The sequence below is a fragment of the Cloeon dipterum genome, chromosome X (genome assembly GCF_949628265.1).
Source record: "Cloeon dipterum chromosome X, ieCloDipt1.1, whole genome shotgun sequence".
Lineage (NCBI taxonomy): Eukaryota > Metazoa > Arthropoda > Insecta > Ephemeroptera > Baetidae > Cloeon > Cloeon dipterum.
Genome location: NC_088790.1, coordinates 27,193,844 through 27,212,903, shown reverse-complemented (window position 1 = coordinate 27,212,903; position 19,060 = coordinate 27,193,844). Strand labels below are relative to the sequence as shown.

General features: G+C 38.8%; 1 protein-coding gene and 1 non-coding gene across 4 annotated transcripts in view; both read right to left on the bottom strand.

Moving 5' to 3' along the window:
• The window catches only part of cher (filamin-A), a 63,275-nt gene that overhangs the window by 34,432 nt on the left and 9,783 nt on the right, over positions 1-19,060 (bottom strand). For 2 of the 3 annotated variants that reach the window (XM_065495664.1, XM_065495666.1), the window contains exons 2-13: positions 12,951-13,089; positions 7,562-7,671; positions 7,381-7,478; positions 6,190-6,317; positions 4,933-4,947; positions 4,384-4,522; positions 3,422-3,662; positions 2,953-3,153; positions 2,755-2,892; positions 2,063-2,320; positions 1,443-1,633; positions 91-469 (exon numbers count right to left, since the gene is read on the bottom strand). In XM_065495664.1, coding sequence (XP_065351736.1) covers positions 91-469; positions 1,443-1,633; positions 2,063-2,320; positions 2,755-2,892; positions 2,953-3,153; positions 3,422-3,662; positions 4,384-4,522; positions 4,933-4,947; positions 6,190-6,317; positions 7,381-7,478; positions 7,562-7,671; positions 12,951-13,089 — 2,037 coding nt within the window. The remainder of the gene's footprint in view (positions 1-90; positions 470-1,442; positions 1,634-2,062; positions 2,321-2,754; positions 2,893-2,952; positions 3,154-3,421; positions 3,663-4,383; positions 4,523-4,932; positions 4,948-6,189; positions 6,318-7,380; positions 7,479-7,561; positions 7,672-12,950; positions 13,090-19,060) is intronic. The other variant, XM_065495665.1, reaches the window with a different exon arrangement.
• On the bottom strand, positions 10,305-10,376 carry TRNAE-CUC (transfer RNA glutamic acid (anticodon CUC)). Its single transcript has one exon. It is a non-coding gene; the product is annotated as a tRNA-Glu (tRNA).

The following is a 19,060-nucleotide window of genomic DNA, read 5'->3' as shown; positions in this document are numbered from 1 at the left end:
CCTCCCATTCAGGTGTCTTCCAAAGTATTCAAATTATCAGATTTTCTACTCGCGTAATTATTTTATTACATTCAGAAAAAAGTATTTTACCTGGCCCGGCTTGTCTGCAGTCGACGTTGAAGTGCGTGGGCGCGTTGGACTTGATGCCCTTCTCGACGCCAGGCCCAAAGATGAGCACGTTATCCGCGTTGGTCGGCTCGGCAACGTACACCCTGAAGGGACTGTTCTTGGTCGGAACGCTGCCGTAATTGACCTGGATGGTGTGCTTGGCGCCCGAAATGGGCTTGTACGAGCAGCTGTAGGTGCCGTCCTTGTTGTCGATGATGTTCACAGGGACGACGTCACCCCTGCCGTCGTTGACTTGGACGTCCAGAGGGGCGCTGCCGGCGCTGCGGGTGTCCACGGTGAAGGGCGCCACTTTTCCCAGCATCACGCCGTCACGCTCCAGTCCTGGACCATGGCACTCCACCTGAATTGAGTTATTTAAATTATTTATTAGTTTTTGTTTCAGAAAAAATTGTTTTTTAATATTCTAAAAACAACAAATTGGTTCAGCAAGTGCGTGTAAAAACGTTTAAAACGGCTTCTTGTGATTTTTGTTGAGAAAAACAATTCACCAGTTGCATAAACCCTAAGTGTTCGAAGCCGCCAACAGATGGCGCCACCGTAGACTTTCGATTTTAAGGCACTTCCGCTGCGATTTCAGACTCAATCTAGCTATTTTGCTTTTTTTAATTAATTTGTTAATTTTTGACGTGCTGACAACCAAAATCGGTTCAGCCAATCGCCGTAGATTCGTGAAAAACTATTTTTTGAAATAAAAAAATATTTTCCAACATTTCTACGGCGAATGGCTGAACCGATTTTGGTCGTCAGCACGTCAAAAATTAGCAAATTAATTAAAAAAAGCAAAATAGCTAGATTGAGTCTGAAATCGCAGCGGAAATGCCTTAAAACCGCTTAAAACAAAAATTTTAAGAAAGTCTGTGGTTGCGCCATCTGTTGGCGGCTTCAATAACTAAGGGTTTATGCAACTGGTCAATTAATTCAAAAGGTCAAAATGAATTATAACTCTAATTTTACCCGTAAGGAAATTTTAAAGATGGAATTAAAAATTTGTCATGTTGAAGAGGAAATGAATATCTTTAAATGGAATTAGAATTTGCCATAAAACTCAGTTTTATTTTGCGAATTTTAATAATTACTCCCATTTAATGGATAAATTCTAATCCCATCTCAAAGCAGAAGTTATAGCATTACTTTGTAAAGTCCATCTTGAATTTTTTCTAAGGAGAAATGTTGAAAAAGCTCTTGAATAATTGCAAACACAGCTTGAAACTTCAATTTGTTGAATTTAAGAGTTTATAAAGAATTAAAAATCAGTAGAATAAAAAATTCGTGACACCGCGGAGAGTTAAAAATTTTCTGGAAGCAAATCTGACCTTTTCAGGGTGGTAATCAGTCTTGGGCAGGACTTGAGCGATATAGGGCGACTTGGGGATGTCCTCGTCATCACAGAGGATGTGCACAGCGTACTCGCCAGGTTGCGTGGGATAGTACCTGACGTCTGCGGAGCCGTCGCCGTTGTCGGTGCACTCGATCTCCGCTTTGGACGGTCCCTCGATGCTGAAGCCTGGGCAGAGAATTTGGATCAAAAAAGGAGAAACATTTAATTCAGGTGGGAAAAAATATCAAAAATCTAAGACACCGTTCTAGGATCTGGCTAGTTCAGGCAAAGTACTAAAATATGGTAATTCAGTGGAAATCCTGACCTGCGCATTGCAGTGAAAAATAAACGCCGCATTTGAGGACAAAACACACACGCACACCCAGTGAAAAGGCTTTTGTTTTAGCGAGTCCTTGTGGAGGAACAAAAGCAGCAGTTGGCCATACTCACTTTCCATTCCTCAATGCAGCAAAGGAATTCACAAAGACAGTCATTATTCTACCGCTCTAAATTCGGCCGAACACGCCAAAATGTGTGTGAGACTGCTGGCGTGTTCGGTCGCATGCTCGGCATGCAAGCGCGCGCGTGATAATCTAATTAGTTCGGCAGTGTCACCTAGTGCTCCGGTCTCTCCGTTCGTCTCCACCGTGAAGAGGGCCGGATAGCTGACCACGCCGCCGCTCAGACCAGGGCCGTAGGCCCTGATCAGCGTCTCCTTGTACGGCCCGACGGCCACCTCGAAGGGCGAGCGCGGGATCTCCTTGCCGGCGAACGTGATCATCACCATGTATCTGCCCTCCTTGCGCGGCTGGTACACCACCTCGTACGTCGTGCCGTCCACCTTGCGCATTTTCACTTGCTCGTTCACGCCACCTGAAAATTCAAATTTTATACCGTCACTTTTCTAATAATTTGATCCGAGATTTTTGTTATTAAATTAGTCTGTCATAACCATTTTTTCTCACAAAAAAAAAATGAAAGCAAAATATTAAAGGTAAGTTTTTTCTCAAGGAAAAAATATTTTATTCTTAAATTGTTGATTGAAAATTTGTTGTTGATGGTCTGAAATTCACAGCCCTTTATTGTTACTCTAATTTAATTAATTTTTAATTTCATATCTCTTTAAATTATTTAAGCAAGAACCAAGAACTCTATTTTGCCAGCACTGTCCGCCAATTCTGTCCAAAAATGTGATTTTTATTTCCAATTATTTTATGTATCCATATGAGAAGGCAGAATAAACAAGAATAATAATAACTAATAAAAAAATGATAATAAGGGGTTGTCTCTTAAATTATCAGACATACCAGGTCCAATAATCCTGACTTCAGGGCTGCCCTCTCCAGCGCCCTCGGTGTAAATCTTGAAGTCCGCATCGTCTCGAACCCTCACACCCTTGGGCTGGAGGCCGCGTCCCGAAGCTCGGACTTTCTTTGCGTCAGAGACTGAAAAATTCCCTAATTTAATTCCTTTTTTCTAGACACGGAAAAATTAAAATGCATTACCAGCTGAAACCTTGACGCCGACTGGACTGTTGGGGATGGGCTGTCCGGCGAAGAAAACGTTGACAGAGTGCAGACCAATTGCCGTGGAAACGTATTCGCACCGCCACTCATCTGGACTCGTCTGTCTGATCTTGACAGGCACAGTGTTTTTCAGGCCCGCAGGGTCGAGGATGATCACCTCTGGAACTCCTTTGCCCGCGCCTAAATTTGGGAAAATTTAAAAAGTGGAAAAAATTATTTCTTTGGACTAAATTATTAATTAAAATGCAGCAGGCAAAAATATAACTTTTTACAATGGCTTTCCCAATGGCAAAAACATTTAAAAAAAATATTAATAATAAAACAAGCTTATGTTTCGGCCCTGCAGGCCTCATTAACAGCATTTTAGCTCCAAAACAAAATTCAAAAGCGATTTTCTGCCGAGAATTTTTAACAAAGAAGTGAGTGAGAGGATGCTTGTTTTAAGTACCTTTGGTGAAGATGTCAAAGTAGGTGGGTCTGCTGACCACAACTCCTTCAGGCTGGATGCCAGGTCCGGAGACGGTGACCTTTGAAGGGTCGCCGGCGTGTCCCTCGACCAGCACGGTGTATGGTGACTTGGGAATTTCTTGTCCGCCATACTTGACCGAAACTTTGTGATTGCCCTCGTCGCGCGGCGTGTACGAAACGCTGTAGGTCAGATTGCGATCGTTGTTGAAACGCACGTCCACCTGTCAAACCGCAAAAGCACTTCAGTGAATTGAGAAATAATGGTGAACCAGAGAGACGGAAATAGAACAACTAATCACTTACAAGGAAACTCTTGTATGATTCGACGTTTTACTTTGGCACAAACACAATAAATATAAAATATTTCGAGTCGAGTGCAACATATTTTACACAATTCATCAGTTGCATAAACCATCAGTGTTCGAAGCCGCCAACAGATGGCGACACTGTGTACTTTGGTAATAAATTTATTTTAAGGCCCTTCCGCTGCGATTTCAGATTCAATCCTGCCGCTGAGAATTCTTCACTTAATATGCTTTTCTTTTGACTTGCTGAAAACCACATCAGTCCAGCCATTGGCCGTAGAAACGCTTAAAAAGATTTTATATTTCAAAAAATAGTTTTTACGATTGGCTGAGCCGAGTTTGGTTTTCAGCACGTCAAAAGAAAGCATATTAAGTGAAGAATGCACAGTGGCATGATTTAGTCCGAAATCACAGCGGAAGTGCCTTAAAATTAAATTTATTTCGAAATTATACGGTGGCGCCATCTGTTCAAGGCTTCAAACACTCAGGGTTTATACATTTGGTGAAATTTAGAGCAAGTTTAAGCTTAAACGGCATCCAATATCGGACTAAAATGGGTTAAAACTAATTTTTTTAGTGGTTTTGTACAAAATTAAAACGTTGGAGGTGGAAAAAAATCCTAAATTTATAATCTTACGGGTTCAGGCTTTCCAGATGGATTCGTGACCGTGACGTCGACCTGTCCCTTGCCCGCGGAAAAGGTTTCCACGGTGAAATTGGCGGGGGCTCCGACGACCGGGCCGGTTGGCTCGATACCAGGTCCATAGGCGCGAACTCTGGAGGTTGGCGAAAATTAGAAAAATAGATCCAAACAGAAAAACACACGATTAATTAAATAAAGATTATTTTACAAATAACGTTTGAGCTAAAGTAACAAAAATTGTTTTTGTAGAAACGGAAATTTTATCTAAAAGCTACAGAAGCTGTCAATTTTTCGGCTGATTGAGTGTGAACTGCGTAAACAACGGGGCGTTTCTAAAAAATTCCACATATTTTGTGTGTTATCAGAAGCTCAAACATGCAGCTCGCCATTGTGATAACAAAATTCGTGTTAATCCAAATAAATGTACAGTTTGTCCTGTGTGCATTTAACACTAAACGAATTATAATTAATAAAGCGAAAATCAATCATAATCTGTAAAATGCAGAATAATAGTCGAGCATCCACGTGAAGAGGGTGACTTACCGCGGTGGAGGGATGCTGCGTTTCCAGCGAAAACAACAAGATTCGATTAAAAAGCGTTTCATGGCATGTATAAATATCACGATCTATTTTCAGCGCAAGAAGTTTCGTTTCTTCGCGAAACTATGACTAAAGAAAGGGTTGCATAAGTTCGTGCACTCTCGGTAGTTGGCTAATTAGTTTCAAGTCGGCGCGGATGACTTGTTGTGCAGATGACGATGCGGGCGCAAACTTGTGCATGGCATGAATAATAAGATGCGGCTTGGCGCAAACTTTTCGCCCGATGCCAACAAGAGCAGCACTCTGTCTTTACGACACCGGGCTCGAAATTTCTAATGCTTTGTCGTTAGCCAGAATAATTTCGGCCACATCTGTGACAAACGAGAAACACCTCAACCGCTTTATTGCTTGGACGTGTTTAATTAAAAATTCGCTACGGGAGAAATAAATCTTAGAATTTTTAGAATGAATTAGATGGTCTCTGGAATCGTACGTTTGATTGATTTTTTTATAATAATTAAATGGAGAAAAAAGAAATAAATCTGTAAATTTGCTGTGTAGCAAAAAAAAATGCGGTTCTCAACGGTTTTCTTAAACAAAAGCTTTCTGTGTGGTAACGATACAAAATGTTTTATAAAATCAATTTTTATTTTGCTTTGATTCCGCCGGAAAAATTGTGAAAGGGGAAAAACTAGGTCAACGTCCACATCCAGATAATTAAATATATTTTTCCGACATAATCAGCAATTTTCCTAGAGCGTCAGGAGCGCGAGAAGTAATTACGGCCGCGAGAACAACGATTTTACCGAGAAATACAAGCTCAACAATACATCTGGAGTGTGCACACTACAAACTCGTTAGTTTGAATTTGAACTGCGAAAAAGGCAACTTGTGCGCGCGCGAGCACTCGAGAAACCCTCCAGCGAGTGCGCTAATTAAATCTCGGCCGCGAGTGCAGAGCGAGGAGGGAGAATTTTTGCATATAAAAATTCAAATAAGGCGTTGTGGGAGCGATAATTACATCAGCAGCCGAGCGAGTAAACCTCTTATTTCTACCTTTTTTCGGCAGCAAAAGCAAATTGTGAAACAAAAAACGGGCCAAACCAGATCGTGTGAATGAGATTTTTGCCTGCCGCCGACGAGAGAGTAAGGCGTGCGGATCGGATTTCAGGCTGTGCGCTGCCCGAGACAGAAATTGAGAGAGCAAACACGGGGGCTCTTCCTTCTGAAATACAAGCAGCTAAAAATGTGTATATTCACCTGTTGGGGTTCGTCCTCGGCCGCAGCGGAGCGCCGGTTTTGAGCTTGGCGTTCGGGTATTGCGACAGGTAGGTCATCATGGACATCTCGTCGATGTTCGGGTTGATCATCTCCTCGGGTTTGATCAACTACGCAACGTGAAACCAAAATAAATTGTGTCAATTAAAATACTCTGCTTTATTAAAAATTAAATCCAATCTTGAGAAAAATATATATTCTTACTTGACACATAAAAATGCACTTTTCCTCGGACTGTAAGCCGATTTGTACGGTTTTATTATTTTTGATATGAGTTTTGGAACTTATTGGAGATTTAACATCGTCTTAGACGATTTTAAGTATGGATTAAAATTTTAAAATGCTCATTACACCCTCAGTGTTCGCCGCAAACAGATGGCGCCACTTTATACTTTAGTAATAAATTTAATTTAAAGCAATTCCGCTGCGATTACAGACTCAATCTCGCCACTGTGCATTCTTCACTTAATATGCTTTCTTTTGACGTGCTGAAAACCAAAATCATTCCAGCCAATCGCCGTAGAATCGTGAAAAACTATTTTTTGGAATAAAAAATCTTTTCCGACGTCTCTACGACGATTGGCTAGACCGATTTTGGGTTTCAGCACGTCAAAAGAAAATAGAATAAGTGAAGAATGCACAGTAGCAGGATTGAGTCTGAAATCGCAGCGGAAGTGCCTTAAAATCAAATTTATTTCCAAAGTATACGGTAGCGCCATCTGTTGGTGGATTCGAACACTGAGAGTTTATAATACAACTGGTGAATTCAAGGTCCCGCAACGATTGCAAGCTAAAAAAACATTCATTCGTCTAAATTACACAGCCCTATACTTTATAAAAAGAAATAAAGAAATAAAATAATTTTTAAATGTGTAAGAAAGGAACAAAATTTTATTTTCATTCAGGAAAGTTCTCTCTGCGAGTTTAATTGCCTTTTTAGTAAATTGTGTGGTTAAATTTTCACGGAAAACCCAAGTTGTGTGGCTTTTGCATATCTTTATCAAATGCGACCGCAACGCAGATAGGCCACCACAAAAAAATTATTTTTCATTTCCTTTTCAGTAACACCCAAGGTTTGCAAACAAAAATCTACTTATTCTATTTTTATACCCTTGGAATAATCTTTGACATTATTTATTTATTTATTTTTAATTTAATTTGAAATTAGCGTACCTGACGGACGTTGAGCCAGTCATCAGCCAGTCCCATGGCCTCGGTAGCATTCTGCAGCGAGTCGGTGGGGTTCCAGTCGGGCCAGTCGGGACACAAACCTGCGGAGTCGAGCAAAAGGCCGGTCAGCCGTGCGACAAATAATAATATCTTTTTCTATTTCTCTTGGCGGCTATTTTCGTACCTGGCGCACAAGCGTCGACGAGCGCGCCGACCGCTTTTCCGCTGCTCCAGTCATCGGTGAAGTTTTTGATCGGCAAGTCAGGAACTTTAGCTTGAATCCAGTGCAGAAGTCTGAAACAGAGGCAATTATAAAATGATTTAATGATCCAGAATTAAGTTATACGCCGCCAGACTGACTACTGAGCTAATTTTCTAGAAATTTACGGTGGTCGCCGTTTTTTTTCCTGTTTTACTGCCGGTTTTATTACGCATGTGGCCGCAGGGGGAAAAGACGCAAACGTGCTCAGCGGATTGCATCAAAATTTCATGCGTTCGCCGGCGTGCTTAGCAAAATAATAACACTCCTTGCACCACCACCAACATGACCAGACGGAAGAAAATGCAAAATTCCAGCCGCTGCAATTCGCTCTTATCAGGGTTTGCAGTTTTTCCGAAAACCACAGGAGAGAAATTGTTTTGTATGATGTGTAAAAAATGTGATATATATTAGGAAATAGAAATAAATTTTCGTATAAAAACTATACTAATAAGTTTCAACTGCAAGCTCCTTTTAAAAAATGGCCAATTAAAATTTTAATAAATATGAAACGTCCGAAAAATTAATAATCACAGATCAAAAACAACTAAAAATTAAAATTAAAAATAAAAATGGCAGTAAAATTACTCAAAGTTGTAAGTGGGCTCTATTTAAATAAAGGAAAATGGTAATCTGATTTTCCAAAAATATTTTAAATGTCTTTGTGACGAAAGAAAGAAACATTAAACTTTAAATTAGAGCGGAATGGTGAATGGTACATTTTGCAGACTCAGAGTTTCATTTAAATCATGGAGGAATGTGCATGTAATGTAATTTTCCAAACATTGATTTACACCGATTGACACACTTTCGTAGAAGGCTGTATTCAAACGTCAGTGTCTGCAAGGAGCCATATAGTGACATAATTCGATGTAGCGCTCGTCGTGATAATAACCCAGAGCTTGAATGCAACGAAGATCTGCTCCCTTGTGCCTTTTTAACGCCGGCAAAGAGCTGCATCATCGCGTTTAGAAACGGCGGTGTATATTTTATTTCTCTGTGCGCTGACATCGTCACGTTTTCATGCTGCCAGAGCACTTTGGAATTTTCCCCTGCACTCAAATATGTATGTAGAAAGAAACAGCGCGCATGAATTTTTTTTGCCTTAATTGAAATGCTCAAAATTGAAAGGCGAGAGAACACGATCGATGCTCGCAGCCTGCTTCCCAGGGGCTTCCAGCCACCAGCTGATTGTGAGCGGAGCATCGAATTAGCACCACCAAAGGCTTGAACAGCGAGTCTGTATTTTATTTTGTGATTCAATTTTATTATTCCAAGAGGGTTGTTATAAATTTAAAAATAAAAAATTAATTACTTTCAATATGATATATTTTTTAAATACAGGAATGTATTTTACTCTATTTTTTAAAATTTGTTGTTTGTTAAATTTATTTAAATACACTTAGTTCAGACTTTATTCATGTTTAAATAATTTATTATAAATTTAACTTATTTTGGAAAAAGAGAAATCCTATACTGACTTTTCTATAAAAATTTAAGGTAAAAAGTAATATTAGATAAACGTGTAACGTTCCTAAAATTGAAATTTAATGCAATTTAAGTAGATATATACAAGAAAATAATTTTTATTAATATATAAACCAATTAAATTACTGAAACACTCATTCAGAGCAGCGAGAGACTTTATGTGGTCAATCTTTGGAAAATTCCTAATAGTTAAATAATATTTTACATATTTTATATGTACTTTTATTGCTCTGCTTGAAATTAATATTTCAGGACTTTGCAAAACAGATTTTGGTGCAAACCTTGACGTTCGCGTCAGTGGAGGTGCCTGTTGAATGACAAAACGCCGCGCACAGAAAATCTGGTGTGCGGCAAATCGATATAAAAAAAAATAAATAAACGTGACAGCATCAGGGCTGTGCTCTCGTGCAAAAATTCTTGTGGCAGCTTTTCCTCTTACGCGTGGCAGCTGGAAAAGCGGCGGAACCAACTGCCTGCCATGCAAATTTATGGTTCTATAAAAAGTTGCATGATAGTGGAAAGCGCTGCGCCGCTTTTTATTATTTATCGCGTGTATTTTTCTGGCTCAAAGAGCGCAAATGTGGGTTTAATGAAAGTATTTCACTTTTTACAGCCCAGCGGGGGGTAAAGAAAAATGGCTGCTTTTAGAAATGTTCCACGCAAGATGAGATAAACTGGTTTGGAAGGAAGACCCCTGATAAATGACAGAAGTCATGTAAAACTTTTGCCGATTTGGGAAAAACATGTTATCCAGCGGGGGCCAGATTCGTGTGACGCGCAGATATGGCGTCCGGTGGAGTATCTTCACGTGGAAATGCGCGAAAAGAAGCAAGTTTTGGTCAATATTGTGACGTATAATTTGCATTTGTCTTGTGGATTGTAAAAACAAACTCTTGACACTCGTACGGCAATCCAAAGAGAGCTTTTTGCTTCCCACATTCAGACGCCATCTTGGATCTGCGCAGTGCGAACCAATTTTATCGCACATCTGGACCCCGCTGATGTTATGATCCTTAATTTCATCTAAATAATATTTCAAATTTAGTAGAAATAGAAAAATATCCAAGAAAAATACAGATTTTAAGGCTGAAGGTATAATTAATTGAATCAGAAACCGTCCAGCATTCGAAGTTTCAAACAAATTAAATAAAACTCAGCGCTCAAAGAAACAAAATGTAATTTCCGGCACCGGGGATTGAACCCGGGCCTCTCGGGTGAGAGCCGAGTATCCTAGCCACTAGACCATGCCGGACTTGGCTGCGATTCTCAAAGGCCTTAGCCCAAATTTCTTCTTCTCCTTTCTTTTAGGGGTAGAAAACTCGATTTTCGTCTGAGGATCGATTCGCTAAATCGAGGATGGCTTTTCGAAAAGGCCTCGTCGCTTCGTAAACACACTCAAGAGAGTTGTTTGCAAGGCGTGCGCGAATCGATACGCGCGCTGTGTAGCAGCGTGGGTTTCCGAGAGAGAGAAAGAGATGATAAAAGAGCAGCAAAAGCGCGGCTCGATCGTACGTTTCCGTTTCGCCTTTCTCGCACCCTTTCTTTCTCTTTGCGCGCGCCAGGCGAAAGCTTTCGTCGCTCGCGGCACAAACTTTTTGCTTCTTTCTTTGTTCGCCAGACTCACTTTAATTCTCTCTTCATCAATGAACGTGAGTGAGGCGTGAGGCTACCTCAAATTGAGAACAGGGAAGATTATTTCCGCTTATTTGAAAAGGAATATCTTACGAATATCTGCTAAAAATGCAATTAAAAATATTTTTAAAATTTATGGTTGGGTCCGTTATTCGTATTTTAATTTTCTGTGACCGATTGTTTGGTAAAATTGGGTTTTTGCACGTGGAGAGCAGCTGCCTCTAGCTTCAGAACAGCAGTAATAAAACATCTGCAAAAACAAATATCTACACTGCAGCAAACTGCAGACAATTTTACCTCACTGTCTGCGGAAAAATATTGAATGAATTGCTGATATTGCAATAAAATAGTGAGCACGACATGATTTCCAATTTAAATACGGCTTGCAGTTTCTCGTCACTTGATCTATTTTTTCCACAGGCTGTTTCTTCCTACCATTATAATTTATTGGAATTTTTATTCAGCGGGGGTATGGCGTCCGGTCGTCAATATTGCGACATAATTTGCATTTCTTGTACTAATTGTGTCTTTTGGATCGTAAAAACAAACTCTTGTCCCTCGTATGGCAATCCAAAGATAGCTTTTTGTTTCCACATTCAGACGCCATCTTGGATCTGCGCAGTGGGAATCAATTTTACCGCACATCTGGACTCCGCTGTTTTTATTTAAATTATTCTTTATTAAATTTAAAGTTTTTATTCACGAACAGTCATAAACTTATAAAAGCTCACAACGACTGAAAGTAGAAATTAACAAAAAAAAAATGGCAAGTGGCGGTAAAAAAAAACTATCAGCCTTTAAACCCTGAATTTAAATTATAAATGAGGATAAAATTTGTCTAAAAATTCAACTTCTAAGCCTAAACCATTAGGGAAAAGAACGCTTTCATCAAGATTCCGTTCAAAATGCGAATTCTTCGGGCGATAAACGAATAAAGTTCTAAAAATAGACTGGACATAAACGCCTCATCAGTGCTTGCATCTATTTCGGGGAGAAGGAAAATCTCTCTTGATTGCGTTCAACCGCGCGCGATTTCAGCGGATAGAAAGCTGCAAAAACAACATCCGCTGCTGTAAATTTGGTGCACGTCGCGAGCAGCACTGAGTTGGCTGCACGTGAAGTTGACAAACGCCCCCGTGAGTCATCGATTGCACTCTCGGGGGATGTAATTGGCCTCAAGGCCCGAAAACAATTATTATTGCGATCCGAGAATAGGCGCCACCGAATTGTATCGTGGGCTAAATTTAACAGCGGTGGCGCTGAAAGAGAGAGAGAGACGATAAAAATATAATGAGTCAGCATCAGAATGATGACGTGCTGCCTTGCTCTTGGCTCTCGCGCAACCGACGACCGACCGGCCGGCCGACCGACGGACCGACCGTTGGCTCTCGAAGCAAAACACGCTGGCCAAAATAAAAAGAGTTAAAATGTGAGTTGCCGACGGTTACACTGTGAGCGAAAATGTTGCGGCGCAGTTTTCAAGCGGAGAACATGTTCACGGTCAAAACGTTTCTGGCTTTGAACGCGACATACCGAGTGTTTTGAATTTCCATATGTTTCGGAGCTGCCAAAAATGTTTAATTCATCTTCAGAGTCATAGAGCGAGCATGATTCACAATACGAAGAGTGTCATTAATATTCAAATGAGGTCAACTGATAATTACTGTTAAAATTATTATTAAATTTTGTTTTACTGCATCATCGTTTTTAAATATCTTTAAATTCTATCATTCAGTGACCTAATTACCCGCCTAATCTAAGCCCGGATTATTTGATAGCCGCATCAATAAAAAATTCCGCGGCCTAATTACTGAAAGAATAAGTCTTAATTTTTATTACACCCGGCGTGGCCTAGAAAGCTAAAAATTTAAGACATTACGTTCCACCAGTGTGAGACAACAAGGATGAATCTTCCCCAGAAAAAAAAATAAAGCCTATTTTCGCATTATAATCGGACGTGAATAATGAAGAGGCAGAATCCGCGGCTTGGCCCTGGTTCAACTTGAAGAAGTTGAATTAATTAATACACGTCAATTAATGTGCCTGCCACGTTTCACCTTTGCACGAGCGTCTCTTCGTCGCATTCATTCATCCCAGAGTGTGTTTTTTAATACTCGAGTGAGATAAGAAACGGCTGATAGCACGTAATCCGAACGTAAAAATTGCCAACGCAAACCGATTTCGCTTTGCTTACCTTTGCTTGGGAGTGGCGCCCTTTTCGTTCGAGTCTTCTTCGCCCTCCCACATGGGCATGGAAATGGAGTAGTGTAAAATGAGCGTCCATATTAGGCCGAGAATTAACTTGAGCTTGCAGTCGACAATGTCAGTAGAATCTGAAACAGAATGAGAATGCAGTTAATTTATGTACAATTATGAACATAATAAAAAATTTCAATTCTTATTCTGTGGATCGTAAAGATTATTTTCAACATTTAAATTCTTGTCGGTTTTAGACGGTGTGGTTTCGACAGTTTTTTTTTTGTAACGAAATTTAGACGTAGTTGAGGCTCCAATTGCATTTTTTAAGGAAAAATCTTCAATTTCACCATTTTTTCTTTGAGGTTTATTGTTTATTTAATTTTCGGATGAATTTATTTCACTTTTGTAAATCTTGGATAACAGCACCTTAAAGAAAAAAAACGGATGTAAATTTAACTAAATCCTACAAGAAAATATTGGCAAAGAGCAGAGAAAAATATTGTTATTTTTACACTTAATTTAGAACAAACTTTTTTCTGTCTCTGCGCTTCAAATTAATTTAAAAATATTTTGCATTTATTGTGACTCTTAAAATTCAGAGTATTTTATCAGAAAGAAATTAATTAAATTAAAGAAAATATTCAAGAAATGTATTCAATTTCCTCCCTAGTAATTATAAAAGGTCTAACAATTTGCAATATAACCTGTTATCGCATCCAAGACTCTTGGGACTAGAAAAAATATTTTGGGCTGAATTTTAAACATTTATCGTATGGGAGCCAAAAATTTTAATTTTAAGCTCATGGCAATTGTATGGACGGTCGGTTGTTGGTCTGGTTCAAATAGCTTAAAATTGCACGATTCGTGCTCATTCAGAAGCCAAGAAAAAAGTTGATTGTCTGAAATTAACAGCCTTTAATTTATTTCAAATCTGAAGTTTAAGTATTCAAAATTGCAAAGAAGGAAGGGATTTTTAAAATTTAAGAACAATTCAATTAATGAATCCATCGTGGCAAATAAAACTCTAAGTAAACTTGCATTCCTTAATTTCTGTATATTTTTATGATTTGCAGGTTTTTCCATTTACAAATGAGATCCATCCATCATTCCTCCACATATTGCATTAGTGTGTATTTTTATCAAATAGAGATAATGTGTTTTTGGTGTACATTTTAGACCCTGTTTTAACATGGAGCATCGCTGAATTTTCGCTGCCGTAATGGCTTTTCGCACCATTTGTCACTTGTCGTCGTGCAGGTCGGATTTTTTTTCTTGCTGGCCAAGGATGGCGACATTTTCACGCTTGTCACTCCAGCTGCTATTTTTCGGCGCCGATTGACAGCCTTGAAATTGACTTTTATGAGCCAAACTCTATGCGACCTGCTGAACTTTCAATTGCAAAAAAGCAAGCAAGCTGATGTCTGCTGCTGATTATTTCCATTTCGAATGGGGGCGTGTAAAAAAGCCACCTGGCCGCCAGGGAGGGCGAAAGGTCCGATTCGGGGCCGGGCTCGGCCGCGGCTTGGCCGGCGTCCCGCAATTTTGCCGTTCATTTCGGCGGGGAAACGAGTTTTGCTCATTTTGGCGCAGCGCTAATCGAATCAATCGGTCCGAATCGCAGCGCCTGCGTGACCTTTGGTGCCGCCGCTGCCGCGACTGTTTGCATAACAAAGGGACAGCAGCAGCGGCGGCATTAATTTTACCTGCTGTGTGTATTTGCCGTGGATGCCCAAGTATGGTCACAGTTCCACTTCTGCCACGAAACCAGTTACAAAAGGCGATTTTACTCGCGGACGCTCGCTCGCTCTCTCGCGATCGGATTTCCTCCGAGTGTTGAAACGAAATTAGACAAACGAAGCTTCGCAGAAGAGCAGCCAGACACGGAAAATGAGTGATGAAAAACGCGGCGTCGCCTCTGACCCAAATGACTTCAGTTTTTTTTATTATTCATTCTCTCGAGTGTGTTTGTCAGGAACAAGAGTTGCGCGGACGCCCAGCCCTTTCTTTCCAGCGAAATCGTTTTAGTCCGTCGAACGAGAGGTGAAAATTTTTTAGTCTTAACTGAAGAGGCAAACAACCGTCTTTCGGAGGTGCGAGATTCACGAGACTGCGGCAAATTGGTCAAATCAGACTGTGTGGAATATGACGTTGGGTCTAAAAATAATTTGCTGGACGGTGACATTTCTCCAGCTGTTACATAAATTTGATTGAAATTACAGCTGGATAGAATTTTTTAAGGTAAATCGCGGGGGTTTTAGCTGGGATTCTTTGTATTAAATTAAAATTTACTTTAAACTCAATTGATCAAATTGTATTCCTGATTTAACTATTTGATAACAAACTGTCCTGTGAGTGTATTCTCGTTTTTACTTTATATTAATTTTTATATTTTTGCAGCACCAACGCAATAAAACCGATTACTGTCCCTATTGTTCAGTTAGTTACTAAACAGTTTTTAAAAATAAATAAATCATAAAGTAAATATTATTTAAGAAAAATCTGTTTTTAAGTGTTAAGTGTTAGTTAAATAAAAAATAATCAATCAGTCAATCTAGAACAGGCATTTTTTCAATTTCTTTTAAAATTCGTTTCTGGAATATAACAATTGCCTTAGTTCATAAAACATAAAATTATCTTATAAAAAATCTCTGAAACATAAAAAATAAGGAGCAACTAAAACTAAATCTTTTGTGGGAAAAATACAACTAAATTCAAATATTTTTTAGAGCAAACAACAAACTAAAACGTGCAGCACATACTCTAGTTAATTAAGTATCTCAAATTTACTGTGTCATTAATGTAATATCAGATAACGTTATTATTATCAATTCGGTGGCCAGAATAATTAGTATCTCGGATCGAAATCAAATCTCACTAATTGTTAAGAGTATACAGTGCTGGCGCCAGGCTGTACTATCGACCTCGTTCAGCCTCTAATTTCACTTAGAAGTTTGGCTGGACATTTAAATTTAATTAAATAAATATTAAACACTTTCTAATTGTAAAATGAACATTACCAAATGTCTCTAAACTGAAAAACATTAGAAAAACATCGTTTCTATCGGTTTGAAATCGTAAAACATTAATTTCCACTTAACCTGAGGCTTTTCTGCCCACTATTTCTAAAGCAATTCTTGGGCTTTTCAGTCATTGCCACAAATAAATTGTGTTTACAAATACTTTGTAACATTTTTAAGCAACGGATCACATATAAGAAGTGCAGAGTTGCAGAAGAAAAGAAAGAGATAATAAATAATTCAAAAAGGTGGTATCGATCGCGGAGAAGGGTCACATCATGCAGGAGTTGGTTTTTTCACGCACGGTGGCGAAAGTGGTCCGTGGTCCACATCCGTCTGCGCGATGCTCCCTGAGGCGCGATTATTTATCGATTATATGTATTCCCGGCGACGGGTGCAACCAGGTGCGAAAACAAGTAATTAACGGCTAATTGGCGCGTAAGAGAGCGTTATCATTTTTTTCTCTTATTTGCTTTCATTTGGCGCGATGAAGTCATTTCCACTTGCTCGCTCGATTATGTCATCGACTTTGCGCAATTAGTGCACCTCGTCCGTTGGCCGCGGCCTTGAATTTGCACGCCAATTATGGAGCGAATTTCAATTTTATGCAAATCGGTAATTTGCGTCATGCCAAGATTAATGCCTCTATTATTCGACACTCTGATTTTTACACCGGAATGGCTTTCTGCCGCCGACACGCTCCACTTGCTTATTGATTTATGCGGGCAGCTGCTTCTGTATTAATAAATAACATTCAGTTCACTTGCCTCGATAATTAATATAAATGGTCGTTAACATTTAATAATAAAATATTTTAAGATGAAGCAGAGGATAAAAATTAAATGACTGAAAAACTATTTATCTTACTGGGAAAGCCTGGAAAATGCTTGTTGCCAATGCATAAACTCGTCCCTTAGGATTCAGTTAAAGCCTAAATTGACCTAAGGAGTGCTGTAATTTTTTGAGAAAATTGGCTGGAAAGTTACCGTGCTTTTCAAATGGTAATTGTTGTCTCCTTATTTGAAATCCGATTTAATTTCAAAATCAAGAGTTTCCCAAATAAGTGGCATACACCGTTGGACAGATCTCGACGAGAGGAATCGGAATATGCCAAGAAAATATGTTCGAGCACTGTAAATTTTGGAGAAAATTGGAAAAATTTGAATTTTTACTGTAGGAAGGTCCTTTTTTATTATTGCAAATTGTTGAACAAATTTTTTATCGCATCCAACAATTCAAGTAATTTTCAATTGTTGCCCTGTATTCCACTTTAAATTGTGTGTATAGACCAAAAATTCTTGTCAAAAAGCTTATTTTTAAAAATTCACTCAAAGCCGTTAAAAATGAAACTACTGAGGGCTTCAATAGACAAAAATCCTTCAAATTAGTATTTTTAAAATTTGCGTATATTTTGAGTAATAAATTAAATTTCAACATTAATTTTATGCAATTATAGAGACTATAATATATTATGCAAAAATATTCAGACACGGAAAAATTGAAATTAAAATTCAGCACTTTGAGAAAAATCAGTGTTTTTACTCTTTTCGGTTTTTTAATTTAAATAAAAGCGATTTATTAAAATGTTTTGAAACAAAAAATGTTAAAAACAGATTAATCGTCCACTAATGTAATTCCATTTTCCTATCTACTCATGTTAGGAAAATTTTATATTCACAGCAATTAATTTCGTTCCCCCTAAAAAGGCTTATTTTAAGACTGGATTTTAAGGAATTTTCCAACCCAAGATTGAGAAAATTTTAGACCAGAACATATATTTAGACAAAATAAATACACGCTCATATTTGCTTTGGCGGCTTCTTATCACAGTTGAGGATTTGGTAGAAGTGTAGAAGTGTCGATTTTCATTCATATTCCTCACTCGCGCAGGAGTGATCGGTCATTTTTAAAAATTAATAAGTGAAATCCATGTCCTGTCAACAAAAAAGGCTTTCTCTTGACCCTTATTTGAAGTGAAAGAGCATTTAAGTGGAATTATTAAAAATTTTGATTAACAAAAGCAATATTTTTAATTAATGCAGTGGCTTTCATGAAGAAATATAAACAAATCAATCTCATCATGAATTTACAAAAAATCGCTAAATAGTAACGACAATTTAATTATAGTGTTTTTCAAATTTGTTATTTTTCTTTTTAAAAAATGAAAACAGCTTCAAATGATATCATTAAAAAAGCATTTTCAGCTGTAAACACTAGTATTCCGAAGGAAAATATTACGTTTCGCAAGGTTGTTTGAGAAACAACCTGATAACTAATGAGACAATTTACAGTCGGAGGACGGAATCCATTTTTAGAGCGAAATTCGGCTGTGTGTCCTCTTGACATTTGTCGAAAGCGGGCGAAATTGCCGGCAGCACGTGGTGGATTCGCCCGAAATGAAACGAGGCTGAGGCCTTTTTGAAATGCAAAGGCAGTAGCAGTGATAAATTATTCAGCATTCAAGCCGAGACGCCGTAATAAATTTCTCCGCGGCTCAAATTCAGACGCGCGTGATGTCACCTTTCAATTTGGCCCTATCTGTCCTTCCTCGCGCAGGCCTATTCTATATTCACTCTTTGTCTATGCAAATATTGAAGCGAAAGCCGGAATGGAACGAGAATATAATCAATCATCTTATCAGCCCAGGCGACGAAATTCGAAACTTCTCGCAGCATTTTATTGTGTGCTTTTGGCTTGTTGTTTGTTCTGTCGACAAATAGTGTCCGTGAGTGAGTGCTTATCTCGCCCTCTCTCTCGAGAATGAATGCTCTGCTGTGTGTGTGTGTGAGCTGCCCGAATATCTTAATCACCAGTTATTTTTGCAGCCTCGTCTCATGGCTAAACAAGCTTTAATAATTATAGGGCTCAATAACAGTGCGCAGCTGTATGGCTCATCAAACGTGTCAACACCTTCTGTTTGACCACGAGAAACGCTGAGTTGTACGTCGCCCACGATTTCCAGTATTTTCCAACGTTCAAAATACATCAAAAATTGTGTCAATCGTGTAAGAAGTAGAATTAAAATTTAATTTCAAGTATAGAAACCAAAACGTAATGTGTTTACAACAATTTTTAAGTTTCCTGACAA